At 41.6% G+C, this 20744-nt stretch overlaps 1 protein-coding gene across 4 annotated transcripts; it reads left to right on the top strand.

Moving 5' to 3' along the window:
• Window positions 1–995: 995 nt before the first annotated feature.
• ccdc149a (coiled-coil domain containing 149a) lies at window positions 996–9443 on the top strand. 4 transcript variants are annotated; one of them, XM_079579807.1, is made up of 13 exons: window positions 996–1199; window positions 1841–2002; window positions 2073–2111; window positions 2278–2385; window positions 2834–2950; window positions 3310–3482; window positions 3615–3687; window positions 3916–3994; window positions 5040–5184; window positions 5315–5391; window positions 5724–5756; window positions 7445–7537; window positions 8366–9443. In XM_079579807.1, the coding sequence occupies exons 1-13, from the start codon at window positions 1119–1121 to the stop codon at window positions 8923–8925; spliced, it is 1740 nt and encodes a 579-aa protein (XP_079435933.1). In that variant the 5' UTR covers window positions 996–1118; the 3' UTR covers window positions 8926–9443. The 4 variants fall into 4 exon arrangements, with proteins under 4 accessions (XP_079435933.1, XP_079435934.1, XP_079435936.1 ...); XM_079579808.1 differs by having other exon boundaries at window positions 8369–9442; XM_079579810.1 differs by lacking the exon at window positions 5724–5756 and having other exon boundaries at window positions 8369–9443.
• The last annotated feature ends 11301 nt before the right edge of the window (window positions 9444–20744 follow it).

Genomic DNA, 20744 nt, shown 5'->3' with positions numbered 1-20744 from the left:
AATTTTGCAGTTCTCAAGGGAGTTAGTCCAGACAATGGACAAAAGAGGCAAAGCTTATCCTGAAAACACCCTGGGTCTTTTGCGCTTCATACGAAACCTTCATGAACATCAGTAAGTAGGCTGTTGTTGCCAGCAGTTCTGATATTTTTATTTGCTTTTGAATTATGCCTCCCTTTAAATAATAGTGTATTCACTTATTTTTCTCCAGTCCTGTGGAAGCAGTTGAAGCTGATGTGATGATGCGTTTTCCAGATATTTTTGGATCAATTTTCAAATTTGCCAAAAAACGGGGGTGGAATTCTGAGACACCTCTGAGAGAAATGTTTCAAAGGGAGTAGGGAGCCACAGCAGACCACGTCAAACCAAGCCCTGGTGCAGAGGAGCCACTAATACCAATTTAAGCACATGATTTAATGCTCTGACAGGGCCCAAGCAGAGTTCTCAGGGCCCAAACGGAGAGACATAGCATAATATTATAGCATAATTCCATATTATTTATGGAACACGCACACGCACACGCACACGCACACGCACACGCACACACACACACACACACACACACACACAATCTTGTACTTCTATCTTAGTGAGGACACTCATAGACATAATGTACAACCCAGACCCTAACCCTAAAGTTCAGTCCCCTAACCATAATCCTAACCCCAACCCTTATCTAAACCCAATTCTAAGTAACCCTAACCCTAAAACCACATCTTGACCCTCAAACAGTCCTTCAAATAAGTGAGGACCACCCAAAATGTCCTCACTTTACAAACATGTATTTGTTATTTCTTGCAAATGGTGTTTGTGTTATGTAATTATGAAAGTAAAAAATATTATGTGGAGAGTGAAATGGAGAAATGCGATGAAAAGATTAATAGAATATGCACGAATAATTAAAGGATGTCAAAAAAACGAAAAAAAACCTTGTATCATTGTGTGCCTATGTTGTGGAAAAGAAATTGGAGGTGTGGCGTTCTATTTCTTACCACTAGGTGTCCGCGGTGATGGTGACTGCCCACGTGAGGCAAAAACAGTGACGTATGACGTTGCAAGATAAACAAGAAATTAGGGAAAGGAAAGGTGAGGTCGCTCGCTGATGTGGTACTCCTATTAAGATGTCGACTTTCTGCAACGTGGAGCCCAAAATGCTGTCTTCCAAGCGAAGTGAGAGCGACTGGCAGGGGCTGGTCAGCGAGGTAAGTCATCCTGGGCTACCGACGTGCAAAGACAGGCTGCTTTTTCTGCTCCATATGGAAATAGAAAAGGACACATGTTACACAAGATCAAATGCTGAAATGATAATGCTTCAAGAACACAAAACATGTATCTGGTGAAGTGTGCTAGCATGCTATTAAAGAGCTAGCTCACCGGCTGCGAAGCTTTAGGATCTCTTTTTGTGACATATCACGCTTTGTAAAATTGCGCACACGCCCACCTGTAGGATCAAATGACAGGGCAACGTCGGTATTGATCATAGACTGCATGGTCTTGATGAATTGGGTTATCAGTTTTCGATGTAAAAGTAGCAGATGTTGCTAATCACCTGCGTGGTTGCTATGGGAACAAGAGATACGGCCAGTCGTAACATCTCTCAAAATACTTCAAGCGATGTTAAATTAACTTTTTACAATAATATAATATATATATATATATATTAAAATTAATCAAAAAATCACAAAATAGTTGAGAAATATTTGTTGTGGTTAAAAACAAAAAACAAAACTTGTGTATTTGGTATCATGGTTTGCTGCACACCCAGTTGTTACTTCCTTGCTAATGGTCTGTTAGTGGTTTGCCCCAGTTTGAATGAGTGTGACATGGGATCTTTTCTTTGTAGTTCCTAGTTTGCAAGCGCAAGTTGGAGAGCAAGAAGGAAGCCTTGCTTATTCTATCCAAAGAACTGGACACTTGTCAGCAAGAGAGGGACCAATACAAGCTCATGGCCAACCAGTTGAGAGAGCGCCACCAAGGACTGAAAAAGAAATACAGAGAACTTATTGTACGTATTTCTTAAAATTAGATAGATTGTTCTGTGCGTACAGTTTTACCTATTAAAGAATGTATTTTAGGACGGTGATCCCTCTCTGCCACCGGAAAAACGCAATCAAGTAAGTTTTGTGCGTGCAAGAAGTATATTCTAGATCTACAGTCACAGACAGACAAATGAATTGGGAAAAAAATTAAGTAATTCAGGGTCAAATAATGAAATGTAGTTAGAAGATGTTTTCTTTTTAGCAATGGTCCGTTCATTAATATTTTGCTGTTTTTCCTGAGGTGAACTTAGCACAGCTATTGAGAGACTCAAGGGACAAAAACAAGAAGCTTGGAGACGAGGTTAAGGAGCTGACGCAGAGGCTTTCCGAGGCCCAGGGGGACAACAAGGTGAGATTACCTGTACTAGCACACACGTGAACAGACAAGGCAAAGCATTTGGATGCAGGTATTTATATAACATCTAGAGGTTAGCAGCAATTAATTACACTCCGTTATATACTCAAGCAACTTTTAGAAAGAAGTGCACTGAGTAGTTCGAACACACAACACCTTTTACTTTTAGCCTACTTTATTACTTGTCAGAATCAGAATGTTTAAATTATTTTACAGAAAATTTTGCTAGTGAATTAATCACATCACTACCAAAACATGCCAGAGACTTTTACGCTCTAGTATTTTTTACTAAGAATACGTTTTTTACATTTTAATTCACATGAGTATTTGTTCAACTACTTGAGTAAAGCCAATTTAAAGTACCTGTACTGTTACCTGAGTAAATATTTCGGCTACTGTATCCACCTCTGAAAACAGGATACTTTTTTTAAATTTTCTGCAGCTTCTGAGGATGACAATAACCCGTCAGCGGCTCGGTGATGAAGAAGTCGGGGCACGTCATTTCCCTGCGCATGAGCGTGAAGATCTGGTTCAGCAGCTTGAAAAAGCAGGACTAAAGGTTTGTTGGCTAGCTTTTTTTATAATCCTATACCCATAAAAAAAAAAAAAACTCTAAAGTTTTGATAATTTTTTTCTCATTAATTATCCGTCATCATCCTTTTTTATTTTCTGAAATTGGTAGCTTCCTTGCACCATCCAAGTTCCATACTTTTTCACATCCTCACAGCTTTTTAGTTGTGCTTAAGCTTTACTCAGTGTCAACTGTCAAGTAAACTTATATTAAGCCAACATGCACACTGAGAGGCTCCGTAGCTGCTAAAAGTAAAAATAAACTGTATGCATAGCAAAGTCTAACTGACTAAACAAGTCTAAAAGCACCTGCCAACTAAAATTTAATAACACTGGTTATTTTCTCAGATGGAGGAAATGGAGAACAATGTGAAAGCGCTGACTGATGAGCTGCAGGATGTCAAGGCTGAACGCAACGTGTACAGGGACAAGTCAAAGAGACTCAACACGGAACTAAATCATATTTTAGGCAACAATGAATCCCGTCTCATTGATGTGGATGCTCTCTGTATGGAGAACAGGTAAAGGTACAACAATTTACTATAAACCTCTTTGCTTTATTGGGTTAACCATATAACATAATGCTATACTATGGGTAAGGCCATTTGTATAGTGTTTAACAGAATTACATACATTGTTATTTTGTATTGCAGATATTTGCATGATCGTTTTAGCCAACTCCAGGAGGAGGTCGGTCTGCTGAAATCGAACATCATGAAGTACAAGGTATCCGTCTGATTCTACTGAAATGATAGTTTAGATAATGGGCAAATGTCGCGACAGGCATTACTGAATGTACTGTAAAATGTCTGTACTTGTTTAAATTAACAACTGAAAGAAAACAAAATACAAGCAATACTTGAAAACGTTCTTCAAATGAGATGGAGGGTTGGGGAGTGGGGTTTGATCATACTTTAAACTTTGACCCTCTTCCACTTTCCATGATTTTTGCAGGCTGCTCTCGAGAGGAAAAAAAACTCCTTCGGGAAAGGCAACAGCACTCCCCTCACCGGTGTTCTGTCTGCTAAACAAGGTATAAACAAAAGTTTTGATTTCAAATTGAACTTTAAACTGATCTTTTCAGTCAAACTCATCCTCAATACCCAAACTGTCCCTCAAAGATGTTTTTAACTGTGTCTCAAAGCACCGTTCAAGTTGAAGCCGGATCCCTGCTGAGATACTAATTGTATTGTGAGCGATGGTGAGCACCACTGGCAGGGAAACGAGGCTGCCTTCATGACTGACAGTTGCAGGCAGCAGCAGCACAGTGGGCTCCAGAGTTAAAGTCAGAGGAGTCTGGGCTAGTAGACAGCTGTTTGTAGCTCTCCATCTCTGCCTCGCTCTTGTCATGCTGTTTAGCCGTCTCTTGTTATATCACCCTCCTTAAATCGATTAAATATCATTAAACTTTTCTTCAACTTTATCCTACAGGCTCGAACTTTACCAAATGGTTTGCTCGACTTTGGGAAAAGAGTGTCAATTTCAATGTAATTTAGTTTTTGTTAAATCGTGTTGCACAATATTTTGAAAATGTATTGTTATTGCAATATTGGGTGACAAAATAACTATATGGCAAGAATCCACAACAAAATCAATGAGGTTCTCCACCTGACATTAAATTATTAAAAAAAAATATTGCAATTCTGTATATACACTGTATCAAATATTTATTACATATAGATTTTTCTTTTCTCATATTGTGCTGCACCTTTCTCAAGTCAAGTTTTATCCAAATAATACATTTTAGTTATAGCGTAATTTTAATTGTCCAAATGTTGTTGACTAAACCTTTGTTAATCCAAAAGTGCTCCTTACAACAGTTGTAAGTATTCATGTTGCATGACTTCGTTGCCCTTTAAAAGTTGTACCAAGGACCAGACTTGTTCCTTAGATTTGGATGTGTATAGTTTGGAGCTCATTGATTTAATTGGGAATCAGATTACCATTACACTATGGACTTGCTGATTAAAACAATAGGAGATTTAGTTGCAGTTTTAGTATTTGTAGCAACTTTAGTACTAAAATTTTACATAGGTATTACCATTCCTACATTTGTAAATTCTGTCTTTCCCCTTCAGTGCAAGAAATGCTACTTGAAGAACAGGGCTGCAGTCTCCCAGCCACGCCACAGTCCATCTCCGACCTCAAGTCCCTGGCTACGGCGCTGCTGGAGACCATTCACGAGAAAAACCTGGTCATTCAACACCAAAGGCACACCAACAGGTACAGGAATTATCTGTCCTTCTGCAAGTCAATGATTTCTAATTTTACGCTGGCACACGGGGTCATGTTTGCCGTGCTCAGCCCCACCTCCAAAGCAAACAGCTGGCTGATCTTATTTGTCTGACTGCAGGATACTGGGGAATCGTGTAGCAGATTTGGAGAAGAAGTTAAAAACACTGGAAGTATCTGGTCTCTGGAGTCTTCCGGGTATGTAATCCTTGAAACAGCTCGAGGATATGACACTCAAACAGGGTCCCGACATATAGTTGTTGCACTAAGCCCATGAGCATTGCCTCTTCATTAAAAAAAACTTGTATCTGTTCAATTCATTTGCCAATATTAATTTAGCTTTGTATGCGTACAAAGGTCATTTATCGATACATTTAGCCTATTAATGAATTACTCTAGATTATGTATGTTGCAAAGATTAATTTATAAAATATTTTTGTTCTTTTTGTATTCCTGTAATGAGTTATTTTCCTTCTCTTGTTTCTCAATACCTGATCACTTTTCTGCTCTCTTCTCCGGCTGGATCTCAGGCTTGACCTACCACGTATCGGTGGGAATTGGGAGTATGTATTCCTTCTGCCCCACTTAGCCCCAACCATGCCCTCCACCAAGTCATGCCAGGACACATCTGGGCAGATGTCCAGAAACCGTGCCATCTCATGCCCGCCGTTTACAATGTGTCATTTCCCACTGACCACCCGCTCCTGTGACGCTCCATGGTTGCTAGCTCTGGCAAATTCCAGCCGCTGAATATCGCACCGGGTTTATTTTGAGTGAGTGTGTCAAAATTTTAAAAACCATAGCATCAGGAAAACTTGAAAAGCAAAATGATATATATCAAAAGGGAGGAAACCTTGTTGAGGCTATGTCGTTAAAATAAATAGATGAGGTGACAAAATTACTGTGCAGGGAAACACTTTACTTCTGAGTACTTTGAACAATCTTCGTAAGTGTAAAACCCCAGTAACCTCCCAGTTTGAAAAATCTTTTTGCGCTTGAAATGAGCACATGAAACCCACTCATATTTGCCCACTAGAGGGAGATGTTGGGCCGCGCTGAAGTCGGCCGAGGTGGAGGGGCTGTGGCTGGATAGAGGTGCCCTGTCATGAGACTGTCATTCTCACCGCCATAAAACTGACAAGCATCCATTACTGAAAATGATTGCCCACATTACAAACACATTTAGGGGAATGTGCCGTTATTAGGGAATTTGTAGGCAAGGGCCCGGAGTGGCTGCCGACCACGCTGTCCAGCTCAGTTAGGGAGACACCGATATAGAGAGAGATGCGACTGTCTGCGGCCTTGATGTGATATGAAATTGGGTTGATGGATATTAAGGGCAAACGGGATCGGATGGAGGGGCCTTGGCTTTGCCTATACCTGCAGTCTGAAGATGTCTCGAGGTGACTGTGTTATCTACGAATGAGAGACAGCTCCAAACAATATCACTGACATCAATGCAGTCACGCGGATTGATAGATACACAGTCTAACCAGCTCAGGCCCCAAAACACTTCCTTTTGAATGAAGATCTACGGCAGCAAGATTTATACTTAAAATCCTTGTAGAGACGGATATTAAGCTGTTTTCAGATAACTTTATATTATCTACATTTGGAAGTGTCTTAAAAAAAATGGAAAGAAAGGAAAAAAAGATTGCTTCCATATTAATTGTGCATTTTGTAATTTAAACACGGCAGGTTTCTTCCGTGTGTTTTTCCGAGTAGACCCTAAACATTCATAACAATATGGTATGTGTCCATTACAATCTGGTCTCCATTCACATCTCTCATGCATGGTGTCACCCAGCCATCCGTTTTCTCATTCATTTGTTTGTTTTGCGCCTCACACTTGGCTGCACAAACAAACACGCGAGGCTTTGACTGTTCACATGGTTTTGTATGAAAACGACGAGGGACACAGGCACATGTTTGGAGCACATGTGTGTCTTTGCGTGGATAGTTTTGTGTGTGTTTCTCGTCTCTGGTTTATGGCGTTCAGACTCCCTATGACTAGCATATGGTGTCAGCCTGAGAGGCGTGCAGCCATCACTAATGAAGACAGATGACAGAGAAGCATAGCCACTTCCTGTGATGGCTGCAGTGCGTACATGTGTGTCTGTTTGTATTCTGCATGTGAGATTGTGAACATGAAATCTGACGTGTCCTTGAATCAGCTGCACTCAGAGCGAACACGGATGCACCCTTCAGAAGTTTCTCATTTGATAATAAAGTAACTTCTCGGTGCTTGCAGGAGCACAAGACAATATCGCAGTGAAGGAACATCTGCAACCAGAGCTCCATCCTACACGCGTCACATCACAGCCAAACATGCTGCCACCCAAAGGTGAGTGTGTAATTGTGTGGAAGTACTAGCTTCTCACTTCCATTGATAAGAGCACAAACAGCTAACGGCATAAACAACTGTAATTAGCTTGTGTGTGTGCTAAAAAGTCGTCCCAACTATCTGGAGCATTTAGCCCAGGTCTCATTCCTTCCCGCCTGCACTGCTCTCTCCCTCTCATTGGCGCAAGCTGCCCAAATGCCATGGCATTTTGGAAATGTGAAGCAAATTCTCGTCCGCTGACATTCACAAACTTGTGCCTTGTTCTCTTTGAAGGAGGGAGGAGGAGAGGGATGAAGGCCCATAAATATGGATGCCACTTTTAGTAATGTTGCTCTCTCCCGAAGTAGTCCTGTGTGGGAGAAGGTGGCTGAGACTCAGTGCAGTTTTTAACCTTTTCACCTGCACAGGCACACATATGGGTCACTAATCTCCCAAGTTAGAACAGACTTTGGTGAAGAGGCAGAACTAAGCTGTTACAGATATGAAGGGTGTCACACTCCTCTAAATGTCCCATGTCCGGAGTGATGAGGCTATATTTAGACTGTTGCCATGGAAGCTTTTCAGTCACTTAAGTAATTGAAATGACTTTACGTTGACTACATTGTCAAACTTTGAAAGGGATGGGGTTTGTCAGAAACTTTCATTATAATTATCCTTATGCTTTGTGAATATTTAATTTTATTTGGTGTATGTGTTTTTCTTGTCATGTTGTAAAAGTTTTCACACTTTGAATTCAAAAAGGTCACAGCTTTGCATTTCTTTACTTGTATTTGTGGCGTTGTATTAAGCAGGTGATTATAATGACCAGTGGTCTCCTCTTCCTCCCAGCAGCGCCAGACAACAGAAGCTCGCATGCATCATCACGGGAGAGCCACACCGCTGGCAGCGACCTTGGCACAGATGGCGTCAGCAGGGAAGACACACCTGCACTGCTCAGCAGCCTGGCTCCTCTTGTGGGGGTGCAGATGAATGGCATAGACAGAAGCGAGGAAGACATGACCCTGACTGAAGAGGGCGCCCTGGTGGAGCTGGGTGAGGGGCGGAGTCCAGTGGAGGAGGCGGGACATGAGGAGGAAGAAGCTGAGGATGAAGGACTGTGCTGCACTGTGGAGGAGGGGGAGGAGGCGGCTCTTGCTCTGGACGCCCCGCCCTCTGAGCCTGATCTATCATGGCTCTCTCTCAGGCACTCCTCAGAGGATCACAGTGGAGCGCCTCGTGTGGACTGTACGTCCCAGGACCCTGAGTCTAAGCATGAACCTGAGGCTTGTGTTGGAGACTCAGAGCCACGAACAGATAGTCAGGCTCCAGATGTGTCAAGCACGGCCAACTGGGACATTCAGTGTGGAACTGCACAGACTGACACCTGCCACTCTGCCGACCTGGCCTAGTCTGACATCAGAGACTTACGGAGGTTATTTAAATCCTTGTGGGTGACATCTCTATTGATGACTGTGTTCATCACTCGTCACATTCCTAAAACGCTGCAGAACTGGCTCACTTCTTCAGCCTGCAGCTCTGTTTTAGTCAATAAAACAGAGAAAACACTTTTACAGCCACCACTGACTGAGCCCGAGGTGCACTTTATCCACACAGGCTTGTTGCTCTGCAACAACAGGCAATCTAGAAATCAATGGAGTTTCAAACTTGATGCCCTACAGAAAGAATTTAGCTACAAAAATAACAGATACACAAACCTGAACTTCTAAATTCCCAGCTCTCCTCCCTGTGTGATTGGAAAATCCCTGCTGTTTGTGTTACTTCCAAAGGGACATCAGTGCAATAAGTGCAGTTTTTTTCTCTGTAGTTAATATAATAACAGTGCTTTTCATGTATGCTAGAAAGACGTGTACATGCATGAAAGTGGGTAATAGAGAAACAGATTTGACTGATGCTTGTTTATTATGGAGACTGTGCCTTACATGTGCCTTATTAACAGTACAAGAAGACTTTGTGCTTTAATAATAAATACTAACCTGAACGAGTGGCTCCTGTGCTATTGATTATGTGGAGATATTATTCTTCTGTGTTTATTATGCAGAAAATAATGGATAAGAGATACAGAATCTACAAAGCACGTCAGTATTTAATGGATATATATTAGCATCTCTTTGTTGAATTACACTTTTGTGCTTTAGTTTTAAATAATTCATTCTTTATGAATTCTGGAAATTCATGAGATATTTGGTTGTGTGGTTCATGAGTTGCACTGCCAGGCTCTTGCCTATTCCCGGACTGTGCGGGCCTTTCTCTTGGTGCGCCAGTTTCCCCCATCAACCCCAAAAAACATCCACAATAGGCTAACCCTCCAGCCAGCTGATTCTGACCATTAGTTCTCCATCAGTTCTCCTTACAGATTGCCCCAATAGCATCCTAGAATGGGTCTAATGCAGATTTTTGGGAAAATAAGATGTACATTCAATTTGAGTCCAGATATGGGCTCAGTACACCATTACCATTACGAGCTATTGTAGGTCCTGTGTCTTGGGAGAGGTCTACGCTCTTCGTTAGCAAAGGATTTTATGCAAAATGAAGAAAAAAAGAAGACACATTTGCCCTTATAGTCCCCATCAGTGTGTGATGAAATCTGCCCGAGGTCTAGTTTTGGTGCAGGTGACAGCTGGCCTCTCCAGGCAAACGCAGCGTCAAAGCCAGAATCCATGAACTGCTTATTCTGCAGAAGGCGACTTGCTATTTTTAATCTGTGACACGAAATAGAGCTGTATTAAATAGAAATAGAGGAAAAAGGCTGCGGTGTGTGGCCAGTGTCAGCCGTGTGCAAGGCAGCTGCTCCGCCACATACAGTCAGACCAGTCATGTTTTGAACAAAAATCAATAGATATTCAAACTGGTGCCAAACACTAAAAAACTACATCCAACAAAACATAGGAGGACAGGCATTTTAAAGTTTTCAAAAACTTTGATGCACTACTCAAATTGCACAAGTTTACACTTTTTCTAATGCACAACAGTTTGTTTTTAGGCTGTTACTGGGTCTCTGGAAGATCGATCATGAGACACAGACAGCCGAGCCAAATTCTTCAAAGTGTTTCATCCAACATCCAGGTAGGATCCTAAAAAAGCAGCACGGCCCGCTCCAGACTTCTAAAGATCCATCAGACTGCTCTTCAGACTGTGAGCAGTGCTGCCTGTCTGGGTTTTATTGGCCAATATTTTGTCTTGTCACACAGCTAAAAGATTCAGGCTGCCTCTCCCAATGCCCCGAGAGCTAAAGAGGATTGCTGAGAGCTGATATAACCAATCACCACGGCCACAGATAAAGTGCTACAGTACCAGCCACAAAAAGTCCTCTCAGCCTCTTATCTGTGACAGCGACAACCCTCAACTCATAATTTTATTTGGGGAGCGCACTGATGGATCTACAAAACACTCAGGTGAGTTGGAAAAGTGATTTGTATGCGTGTCTTTTGTCGGATTTGGGAACTTTGTAGCTGCGACTGTACCTACACTACTGAAGATGTGGAAATTGTCTACTTGGTGAGATCAAATTGTTAAGGTTTTGTAGAAGTTCGATCAAGGATAAGGACAAAATTAAGAATTCAGTGTGTATGTATATGTACAGTGGGGAAGAAAAGTATTTGGTCAGTTTCACATAGACATTCTATTGCCAAATACTTTTTTCCCCACTGTATGTATTTAATTGCAGAAAGGCCTTTCTACTGTGCTTCATCACGCACATGTTTTTGAATACTGTCACGACTTTTGGACACCTTTCAGAGAAAATTTGTTCACCTTAGTTTAGACTGTGCTGACTGAGAAGACATTTAACTTTGAGACCATTTTTGTTTCATGTGGATTTTCCCAGTAATGACAGTGACATTACACAAAAATCTGCATTTTGACGGTTACCGTAGTGACCACCACAGGATTTCCAGCTGCCCACCAATTCAAAGAAAAGACTGACAGAAACAGAGTGACTCAGACCCCGGCGGAAGATTGAATTAACGATATGAATTTCGTGGCGATGATGAATGATTGACAGAGTCTTCCCCCAGAGTCTGGACACTGGTGGTGGTAGAGGACGAGATCCGGGGCGGCCAGTTGACAACGACGAGCAGAGGAGAGGTCAGGCAGAGGAGGGGCGGAGGAGGGTTGCAGCACAGCTGGGCAACGGCCGAGCAATGGACGAGGACGCTTAAGAAGGTGATCCTGGGCAATGAATGGCGGAAGCAGGAATGAGCAGCTGCAGTGATCGACTGACACGAAGGTGCAGCTTGAGATGGGACTGTGATTGGATGATTGGTGAAGAGCTGCCGGTGATGAGGCGCTGAATGAATGCTGCAGGTAGGTCTTCCAGGTTGAATTTGCGCTGAAGCTTCATCTCAATTTTAAACTGTAGGCACTCCATCCATCCATCCATCCATCCATCCATCCGTGGGGGCAGCTGTTGGAGCTGTCCAAATCACATTGCACCAACCCCTTATGGCTCCTCCTGCAGGTGGTGGGTCCACGGCCTCACGATTCAAACCGGGCCTATTGGTCTCTCATAAGGGGCTTCTGAACCGCTCTTTGTCTGACCCGTCACCTAGGACCAGTTTGGGAGACCCTACCTTGGGCACGAAGCCCCCGACAACAGAGCTCCCAGGATCATTCGAGCGCTCAAAGCCCTCCACCACGTTACGGTGGCGGTTCCAGGAGGGACTGTAGGCACTTTAGAACATTATGCTTTGGAAAAGTTATGAACCAAATGTCAATCTGAAGTGCTTCGATGTTGTCCTGCAGTCCCGTCCTCTCCTGTCCCGCCTGAACTCAAGATCACTTTTGACCCTCTGTTGACCCTCATGAACAATACAATACAAAAACTATATGCAAAAGGAAATAAACAAAAACTGCATCACCATTATGCAACAAAACAATATCATGTCCCAGCTTTAATTTGTCTAACTTTTTTGTCCAAAAGCTGTGTTCAACTTTTACCCAGCACTTGAACCTGCCTTGTTGTGACTCCCAGATCACTAGGCTCTGAGCAGTGTGAGAGAGACCAGCCGGGTCACTACAACACTCGGCGGCTCTAATAAGTGAGACTGTATGAGCAGGAGGCGACTGGGCTGAGGTACTTTGACACACGAACACACACACGCCATATCGGTACTTCAATGCCTCGAGGGGCAGGGGTTGACCAGGGCAGTTGGAGCCAGCAGTTTCCAAGCTAACCACTCAGCAGGGTTAATTGCAACACCGACTGGATGCCCCTGCCAGTGGTGGCCAATACACCACCACTTCACACTTTTTTTTCCTCCTAATTTGAGTTATATCGTGCCTGTAAGATACACGCCAATCCCCGCGGGTGCTCTGTCCCCTGGGGCTACGATTTGGGAAGTGTAACTTTCTGCTCTGTTGATGACAAGCTGCTATTAAAGTGGATGATAGTGATTAAAAAAAAAAAGTGGCATAAAGTGTCAGTCATTTGCATCCACTGTGCCTCATGTGGAGATATATAAAGTGTGCTACGCCTAAATGCACCACTTGTTCTATGAAAAACACAAAATAAAGAGTTGAATCTATTTGTTTTTAGCAGCCACTTAATGTTGTTGTTATTAGTTGATCGATAAAAAGTCTAAGTGTTATCCCCAATTGAATATCCACTCCTATCCTATATCCTATCATTTTTTATAGATATTTTTACCTTTCCAAAGCATCCACAGGCCTTATCACTGTGACCTGCCTCGACGGTGTCAGTATTTCCACAACACAGACATGCTCCCTCTGTCCCGCTGTGAAGGGGGGGTCAGTGGAAGGCACAAGATGTCGGGGAGCGGGAGCTGGTGGGCGGCCGATAAGCGGAAAGGCCAAACCAGGGGTCATCGCGCAGCCACGGCATATAGAGTCAGATCTCTATTAAGATAGCAGATGGAGGGGCAGAGTGATAACAGTGGACAGGACCTTTGTCGTGTGGGAATCAGCACTATATACTATATGAGTCCAACGCCATAACTGTATAACTGCTGTATATAGTCTCGACATGTGGTCATATTGTTTTGGACTTTTATGTCGCATGGGAAGCTAAATCACGCTAGGGTTAAGACAGGATATAGTAACCATTACTGACCCCAGGAGAGTATCTTTTATCTGTATTTCCCACTGATAAAGGCCAAGACAGTGCAACCGTAGCAAGTAGTGAAGAGGCTGTCCATGGGTTTTAAAATTTGAAGTATTGCCACAGCAAACAATTAAAGACAGAATATTATAGATTTTTAATGGTCAAAAGTCCTTAAAGTGGGTTTCGGAAAAAAGATGCTGAAACCCATTTCAACCTGGATAGACTCAATCAGACAAAAGCAACGATTAGAAACGATTATTTGACATACTGATATGTGTATTTTTGGCGACCACGGCAGTAGACATGAGATACATGAAATGAATTTTTGAATGGATATGCAGGTTAGAGTTGGAGATGTCTTGCCCCGGAGCCTGGACACTGATGTTGGTATGGGAGGCCTGAGAAGGATGCAGCAAATTGAAGAGGCGGTGAAGGGGCGTCGGTGGGTCACAGCACAGCTGGGAATCAAACAAACCATGAATGCCAGAGGCTTCAAAGCAGAACTGAGGGCGATGATTGGCTGCTATGGAGGTGTGACCCTCAAAGACACAATCATTGACAGGAGGTAGGTGACGCTAAATTGGTCTCCCAGGTTGAATTTACGCCAAGGCTTCATTTCACAGAGCTCAACCAGGAGCTTTAAGATGGAATATTGTTGTTATCTTAGGTTGATGAGGGTTGCAAACAGCAGGAGGAATCCCACCCAGACACAACAAACTTAGCACATCTGATCTGGGAATTCATCCCAAGACCTTCTTGTTGCGACTTTCTCAATTATAACTAAGCTTAAATATTAACTATTTACATAAACAGAAATCAAACCTTAATAAATTTAAGGTTTGATTTCTGTTTATGTAAATAGTTAATATTTAAGCTTAGTTATAATTGAGAAAGTCGCAACAAGAAGTAATGTAATGAATTCCTGACATGAATGTGCTCCTTCAAAGTAGTTATTCCTACATTGCATAGTTTTTTTATTTGGATGTTTTCATGTGCAAAAGTCACATAATCATCCCAATACTCTGAACTGAAAATACCCTTTTAAAGTTTTGCCAAACATTTGCATATTCCCCCAAACTCCCTAACAACCTCCATACTGAGCACATTTAATTCTCGGCTGTCCAATTTTATAAAATGCCTTACCCTTATAAAATTTCACTGGCAGCCCAGAGACTTGTTAAAACTTCTTGTTAATGCATTATTAGCACATTATGCAAGTCCACATGCTGCTCTGAAGGCTGTGTATGGTGAGTATTAATAGGCAGCGATGCAATGGAAGTGGACCAGGGAGAGCAAAGACGAGAAATTACAATCAAGAAAACGCACCGCAGATACTGATCAAACTAAACAATTAGTTTGTGAATGTGTGGCACTTCTTCTTCGATTCGCTTTGGATTGTAACTTTAATACCACCATATAATACACCTGCATAGTTTTAAATGACATTGAAGGTATTTGGTTTGCAGCTGCAGTGTGACTATAAACTTTGCACTGCTGACTTTGACACATTTGCTTTTTTATATTATATATTTTGTTCTAATGTGATGATTTATATTATAGCCCCTTTCAAAACAATAGATAAACATAAGATATCTTAACCTCTTAACCACAACCTGAACAGAGCACATTTTCTCCAGATTGACGTTACCCAAATCTAAAAAATAGGGATGAAAAAGCAACAAAAATTTGATGAAAAAGCGACAAAAGTGCAATGAAAAAGTGAGTACAATGAACAAAAAGCAATGAAAAAAAGTTTAAATATAAAAGAGGTTACATTTGGGACAATTACTAATGATAATTAAATAGTCTATATAATTATTTAATACAAAAACCTTCTATAACTCACTGAATGAACTCAAACTTTCTGCAACATAGTCATATTCTTGCAAAAGTAGCTGATAATATACTATACCAAAAAAAGAAAACAAAAACTTGAATGTATAGTTTTTTAATGTTTGTTACCAAGTACCATAAGAGCAGTCCTCTTGCTTTTTGTTCTCATTTAGTGACCACTAATACCTGCTTTTGAAAGCCATTATGAAATATTTACCTCGTCCAAACCAGGCATTGGCATTTCGCTCGCGTGATTGGCTGACATTTAAAAGACTGGTAAGATTTGAATCGTCTTTAAAGGGCAGTCATTTGAAGTACGGGCTTAATAGAGTGGGTGCCTCTCTGTGTTAGGGCCTTCTTGTAAAACGGCTTCTGTTTTGTGTGCCTTGAATGGGAGTAAATAGCTCTTCTATTGCTGGAACTGTGCAAAAATCACGAACAGTACAGTAGTGACTTTTCGAGTGGTGAGTGAAGTCAGGATACTTTTTGCACGGATTATAGTTTTTGGGTTAATTTTCTATTGGTAATTTAGTGAAAATAAACTCACACACCTTCAAAATGAGAAGTTGGTGCCATGGTGGATTTCTGAACTATGGCTGACGTCTTCTTAAGGACTGCAACTCAACAACATCATAATAGTGTCTTTTTTTAGTGCTTTCTATTCTTTTGGGCATATGTACGAGATGGCAATTAGTGACCTCATCCGAGTCCTAAGGTACATTTTTTCGGCTGAACTGGCGGAATTTTGCAACCTCTGATTCAGCGCTTCACTTCATAACAGCTTGTTAAGGAGGCGGGAACCCATTTTGTCGTCCATAAGAACAAATCCTTCATCCCGCTGCTTTCCCGATGCATACAATCACTGCGGTTTGTTGGTTGAACAGCTGAGTGTGAGCTGAGCAAATAAAAATGTCACAAAAACAAAACAAAACGTCATTGCTGTACATTATGCAGGGGCCTGTATTAGTATTTCGATAAAGATTATGTATTATATAATGATCTATGTAACCAGGGCTGGCCCAACCTACAGGCAGACTAAGCAACTGCTTGGGGCCCAAGGCAACCAGGGGACCCCTTAAGTGTGACTACACTTCTAATGCAAAAAATATTCAAAATAATGTAATGTAATGCACAACGCTCAATACAGGACAATCGTTCATATTGACCCTGATCAGCACACGTTTAATGATGGGCCTCAAGTCAAATAATGCATCCCCTCTCACACACAAGCAACATAAACAACATTACATGACTCCAAAGGTGCTCAAATCAAATAATTCTCAAGCTTCTACTTATCTAAAATAAAATAAATACTAAGAGACTAAGGTCAAGTCTCAAGAAATTATATATAATATATATTTATAACGGTAGCACTTTATTTTACACTACTCTTGATGCATTGTACCTACCTAAATTTAGTACTCTGTAACGTGCTCTGTAACAATTTGTAATTACTTGTACCTATGGGTTAGATACACAATGGAATAATATGTTGTTTGTAGGTACACAATGTAATAAGACATAGGGTCTTGTGTCCTATTACATTATGTACCTACAAAGTACTAATACAAGTTATTCCATTGTGTATCTAATCCATAGGTACAAGTTATTACAGATTGTTACAGAGCACATTACATTGTACTAAATTTAGTTAGGTACAATGTATCAAGGTACTGTAAAATAAAGTGATGCCATTGTAACTAATAAGGGACCCACCAAACTTGTTTCCTAAAGATATTGTAAGTCAAGTTTAATTGGGCTGCCGGTAATTGCAGTACAGAGTACAGTTACTTGGTTGCTCCCCACCCCCTGAAGTAAGGCAGCAGAGGAAAAGAGCTGCTAATCCAATGAATCTGTAACTATTAAAATAAAACAAATCAGTAGTCAATATTATGTGGTTTGTACACAGATTTTATTGCAAACACTGCGCTCTTAAATGGAGATGACTCAAGGTATCAATCGCTGACGTGTCACCTACAAAACAATCATTACTTTCAGGTAGCTGTGAATCCCTCTCCTCAGGTTGATGTCACGTTGAGTCGATGAACTGCCGTGGGAGGAAGCTGCGTGTCTGGCGCTGACGGCGGGGGGAGCTTTACAGTCACGGCGAGCCAGACATTATTCCCATGAAGCAGATGGATAATGACTAGTTGTTTGTCGGTGTGGAAGCGAAGGTTGTTGTTCGTCGACTGTTAAATTAGGATATTGGGAACGATCACCCGCCCACGCCCCGCTCTCTCTATCGACCCCCGTCATCCACATCCTCTACCAAATTTGAAAGTTTAATTTGCCTTGATTAAGAGCAATTATGATGTGTCGCAGAGCGTAAAGCGCAAATGCTCGAGACGCTGGCCCCTGAAAATGTTTGCGAGATTGAAAATGGGAGACGCGTTTCCCATCAGAATCCTAATGTGCTTGATCTAATGCGCCCAGGGGAGAACATTGTGTCCTCAGCATAAGGGACAAGGACTGGCACTGCCCCGTGGAGGTCAGTGGCGCAAAGTGTGATGGCAACTTTAACACTGTGGACGCCATCTTGGGTCCTTATGTCCATGGTCATAGTATCCAGCATGGTAGCAATTATACATCTTTATTCATCAGCCCTTGCTTATTGATGCCAGGATGTATGAGAATTCCTGTTTGACTGATGTAGAATCCAGCACATTTGCCTTGCACTTTGACATCTTGGTGGAAGATGAAGACACTAACTTTTGCCCTGAAGAAGTGGTTTGGTTTAAAATGAAACGTTGGTTGTTGGAATCAAAGGGTGTCCTGCTTTCTCAGTTTATTGGACTTTGCTCATCGCTGCAAACGCTAAAACGTTCTTATCAAAGAAACGATGGAGATGAAAGAACCCAAGCAAGATAACAGCTTTCAAGAATATACATCTTTGTTAGGAAAATAGGGAATGAGTGATGTGTTACAGCTTAGGGATTGATGCTTATGGCGAAGCCCTTTTAACATTTGGCTTGTCGCGTTTCTGGCTGTTGGCCCAAACAAAGGGATGTGACAAGTCATCTTTCCGTCGTGGTGTTTGGACTTTCGTCACACACTTTGAAATTCTTGGAAATAAATCCAAAAATTGACAGATGTTAACACGCGCTACTTGGGGATCAGAATTTACAGCTAGGTAGAAAAATATTGGGAGTATAAAAAATGAGCAGCGCGACCCAGATTTGGCCCTGCCCACAAATCTCTGAAATTAAGTCATTTATTATATTTTCCCCCCTGCAAATGTTGTCCAGCGATGTGTAATGGAGGGCATGCCCGGAATGATGAATTCAGTCACAGCCGGATGGACTGGACATAGAGAGAGAGAGGGAGAGAGAGAGAGAGAGAGAGAGAGGGAAGGGGAGAGAGAGATGGAGAGAGAGGGATAGAGAGAGAAAGGGAGGGAGAGAGAGATAAAGAGAGGGAGAGAGAGGGAAAGAGATGGAGAGAGATGGCGAGAGAGGTATAGAAAGAGAAAGGGAGGGAGAGAGAGAGATTGACAGAGAGAGAGATGAGAGAGAGAGAGAGAGAGAAGGGGAGAGAGAGATGGAGAAAGAGGGATAGAGAGAGAAAGGGAGGGAGAGAGAGAGATGGAGAGAGAGGAAGAAAGAGCGAAAGGGAGGGAGAGAAAGATAGAGAGAGGGAGAGAGAGGGAAAGGAGGGAGGGAGAGAGAAAGAGATGGAAAGAAATGGCGAGAGAGGGATAGAAAGAGAAAGGGAGGTAGAGAGAGAGAGATGATAGAGAGGGAGAGAGAGGGAGGGAGAGAGAGAGGGAGATTAAGAGAGAGAGAGAGGGAGAGCGATATAAAGAGAGAGAGAAAAGAAGAGAGAGAGAGAGAGAGAGAGAGAGCTGAATGGGGACTGAGAGAGTCATCATTTGATATCCACTGGCATGATTATTGTCTCAATGATGACACGGTATCTTTTTTTAAACCACTTGATCAAAAATAATAATTAAAAGGGTTGTATAATAATATCAGGGCTGAAAATTTAATTACATTGGGTAGATTTATACAATTTTTTGTACCTCTGACAAGCTGTGACTAATATAGTTTGTATAGGATAAAACAGTACATCTGATATATAGGAAACCCTGGAGGTGAGCACTTTGTTAGTTTTATCTTTCTTTCTTTCTTTTTTAAATAATCTTCCACAAAAGAGGAATTGTAGAATTGTATGTTTCATAATTTTGAACATAAAACATTTTTAAAATAGGAAAGTACATACAGTGTAATAGCTGGGACGATCCACTTTTGTTACGATCCGATACGTATTGCAATATAGAAAGTAATTATGATAAGTAATGTCTAAAAAGAATACAGACATAAAGGGAAGGTAGATGATTTTCATTCTATATGGGATCTGTTTCTGGGGTACTTTAACCAGTTCAAGCAAGTAAATGTGTGAATGGGTAGTGAATAAATAGCCTGAACAGGACCTCCAAACACAAGTATTGAAAGTACTGAGATGCTTGATTAATTATGATACTTGGCAATGCAGCATAAAGTATTGTGATCCAATTTTGTCCCAGCCTTAATTGTTTAGTTGCTAACTTTCTTATATATTCTCCAAGACTTGAGTTAGGCTAGTGTACAGCAGGAAGCATAACTGACTAATATGCACAAACATCAAACATGCAACCTATCATCCCTGTGATTTTTGTGTTTTCATGTGCACTTATCTCATTTATTTAAATCATGCCAACTTTATTCCTGCCACAATTGTTCAGCCCTAACAGGAAGTGTGCTTGATCGTGCCATTATTCTCTTGTTAAATCTGGAAAAGCCCTTGTTTTGCAGTGATCATTTGTCACTCATTGGCTCTCGGAGTGTTGTGAGTAAACCCGTCACTTCTCATTTGCTAAAGCGGGATCAATACATGCAGCTTGTTACGACGGGAATGAAGCCTTGGATGTTTGAAGTGCTCTCCATCGAGGGCTAGTAATTGATTTTAGATTTACTGGTGGTATCCCTGGTTGCTCAGACGTGCAGAAACAAGTCATTTTGAATACATTTTGCAGTTTTAGATGTTAAATGATGGCCTCACATCATCACAGTCGAATCAAAACCGGGAGTTGAATGGTCGCTATTGGCATGTCGCAAAGGCTGTCACTAGCTCAGGTAGCACATCTGAAACAACAAGATATCTCCATGTCGTCTGCTTATGTTTTAGAGTGAATGAATTCCATATTTCTGTTCACGCTCTTTGAAATTGCATGCTATTTTAGCCATTCCAAAGTAAAGAATAGGCATTCATATGATATATTGTACCTCTACCACTATGGAGCACACAATTTTAGTATTTTCTGGAGGTATTTTTATAACC

This window comes from Gobius niger (assembly GCF_951799975.1).
Source record: "Gobius niger genome assembly, chromosome: 21".
NCBI classification, from domain to species: domain Eukaryota; kingdom Metazoa; phylum Chordata; class Actinopteri; order Gobiiformes; family Gobiidae; genus Gobius; species Gobius niger.
This window is presented reverse-complemented; position numbering and strand designations above follow the sequence as displayed.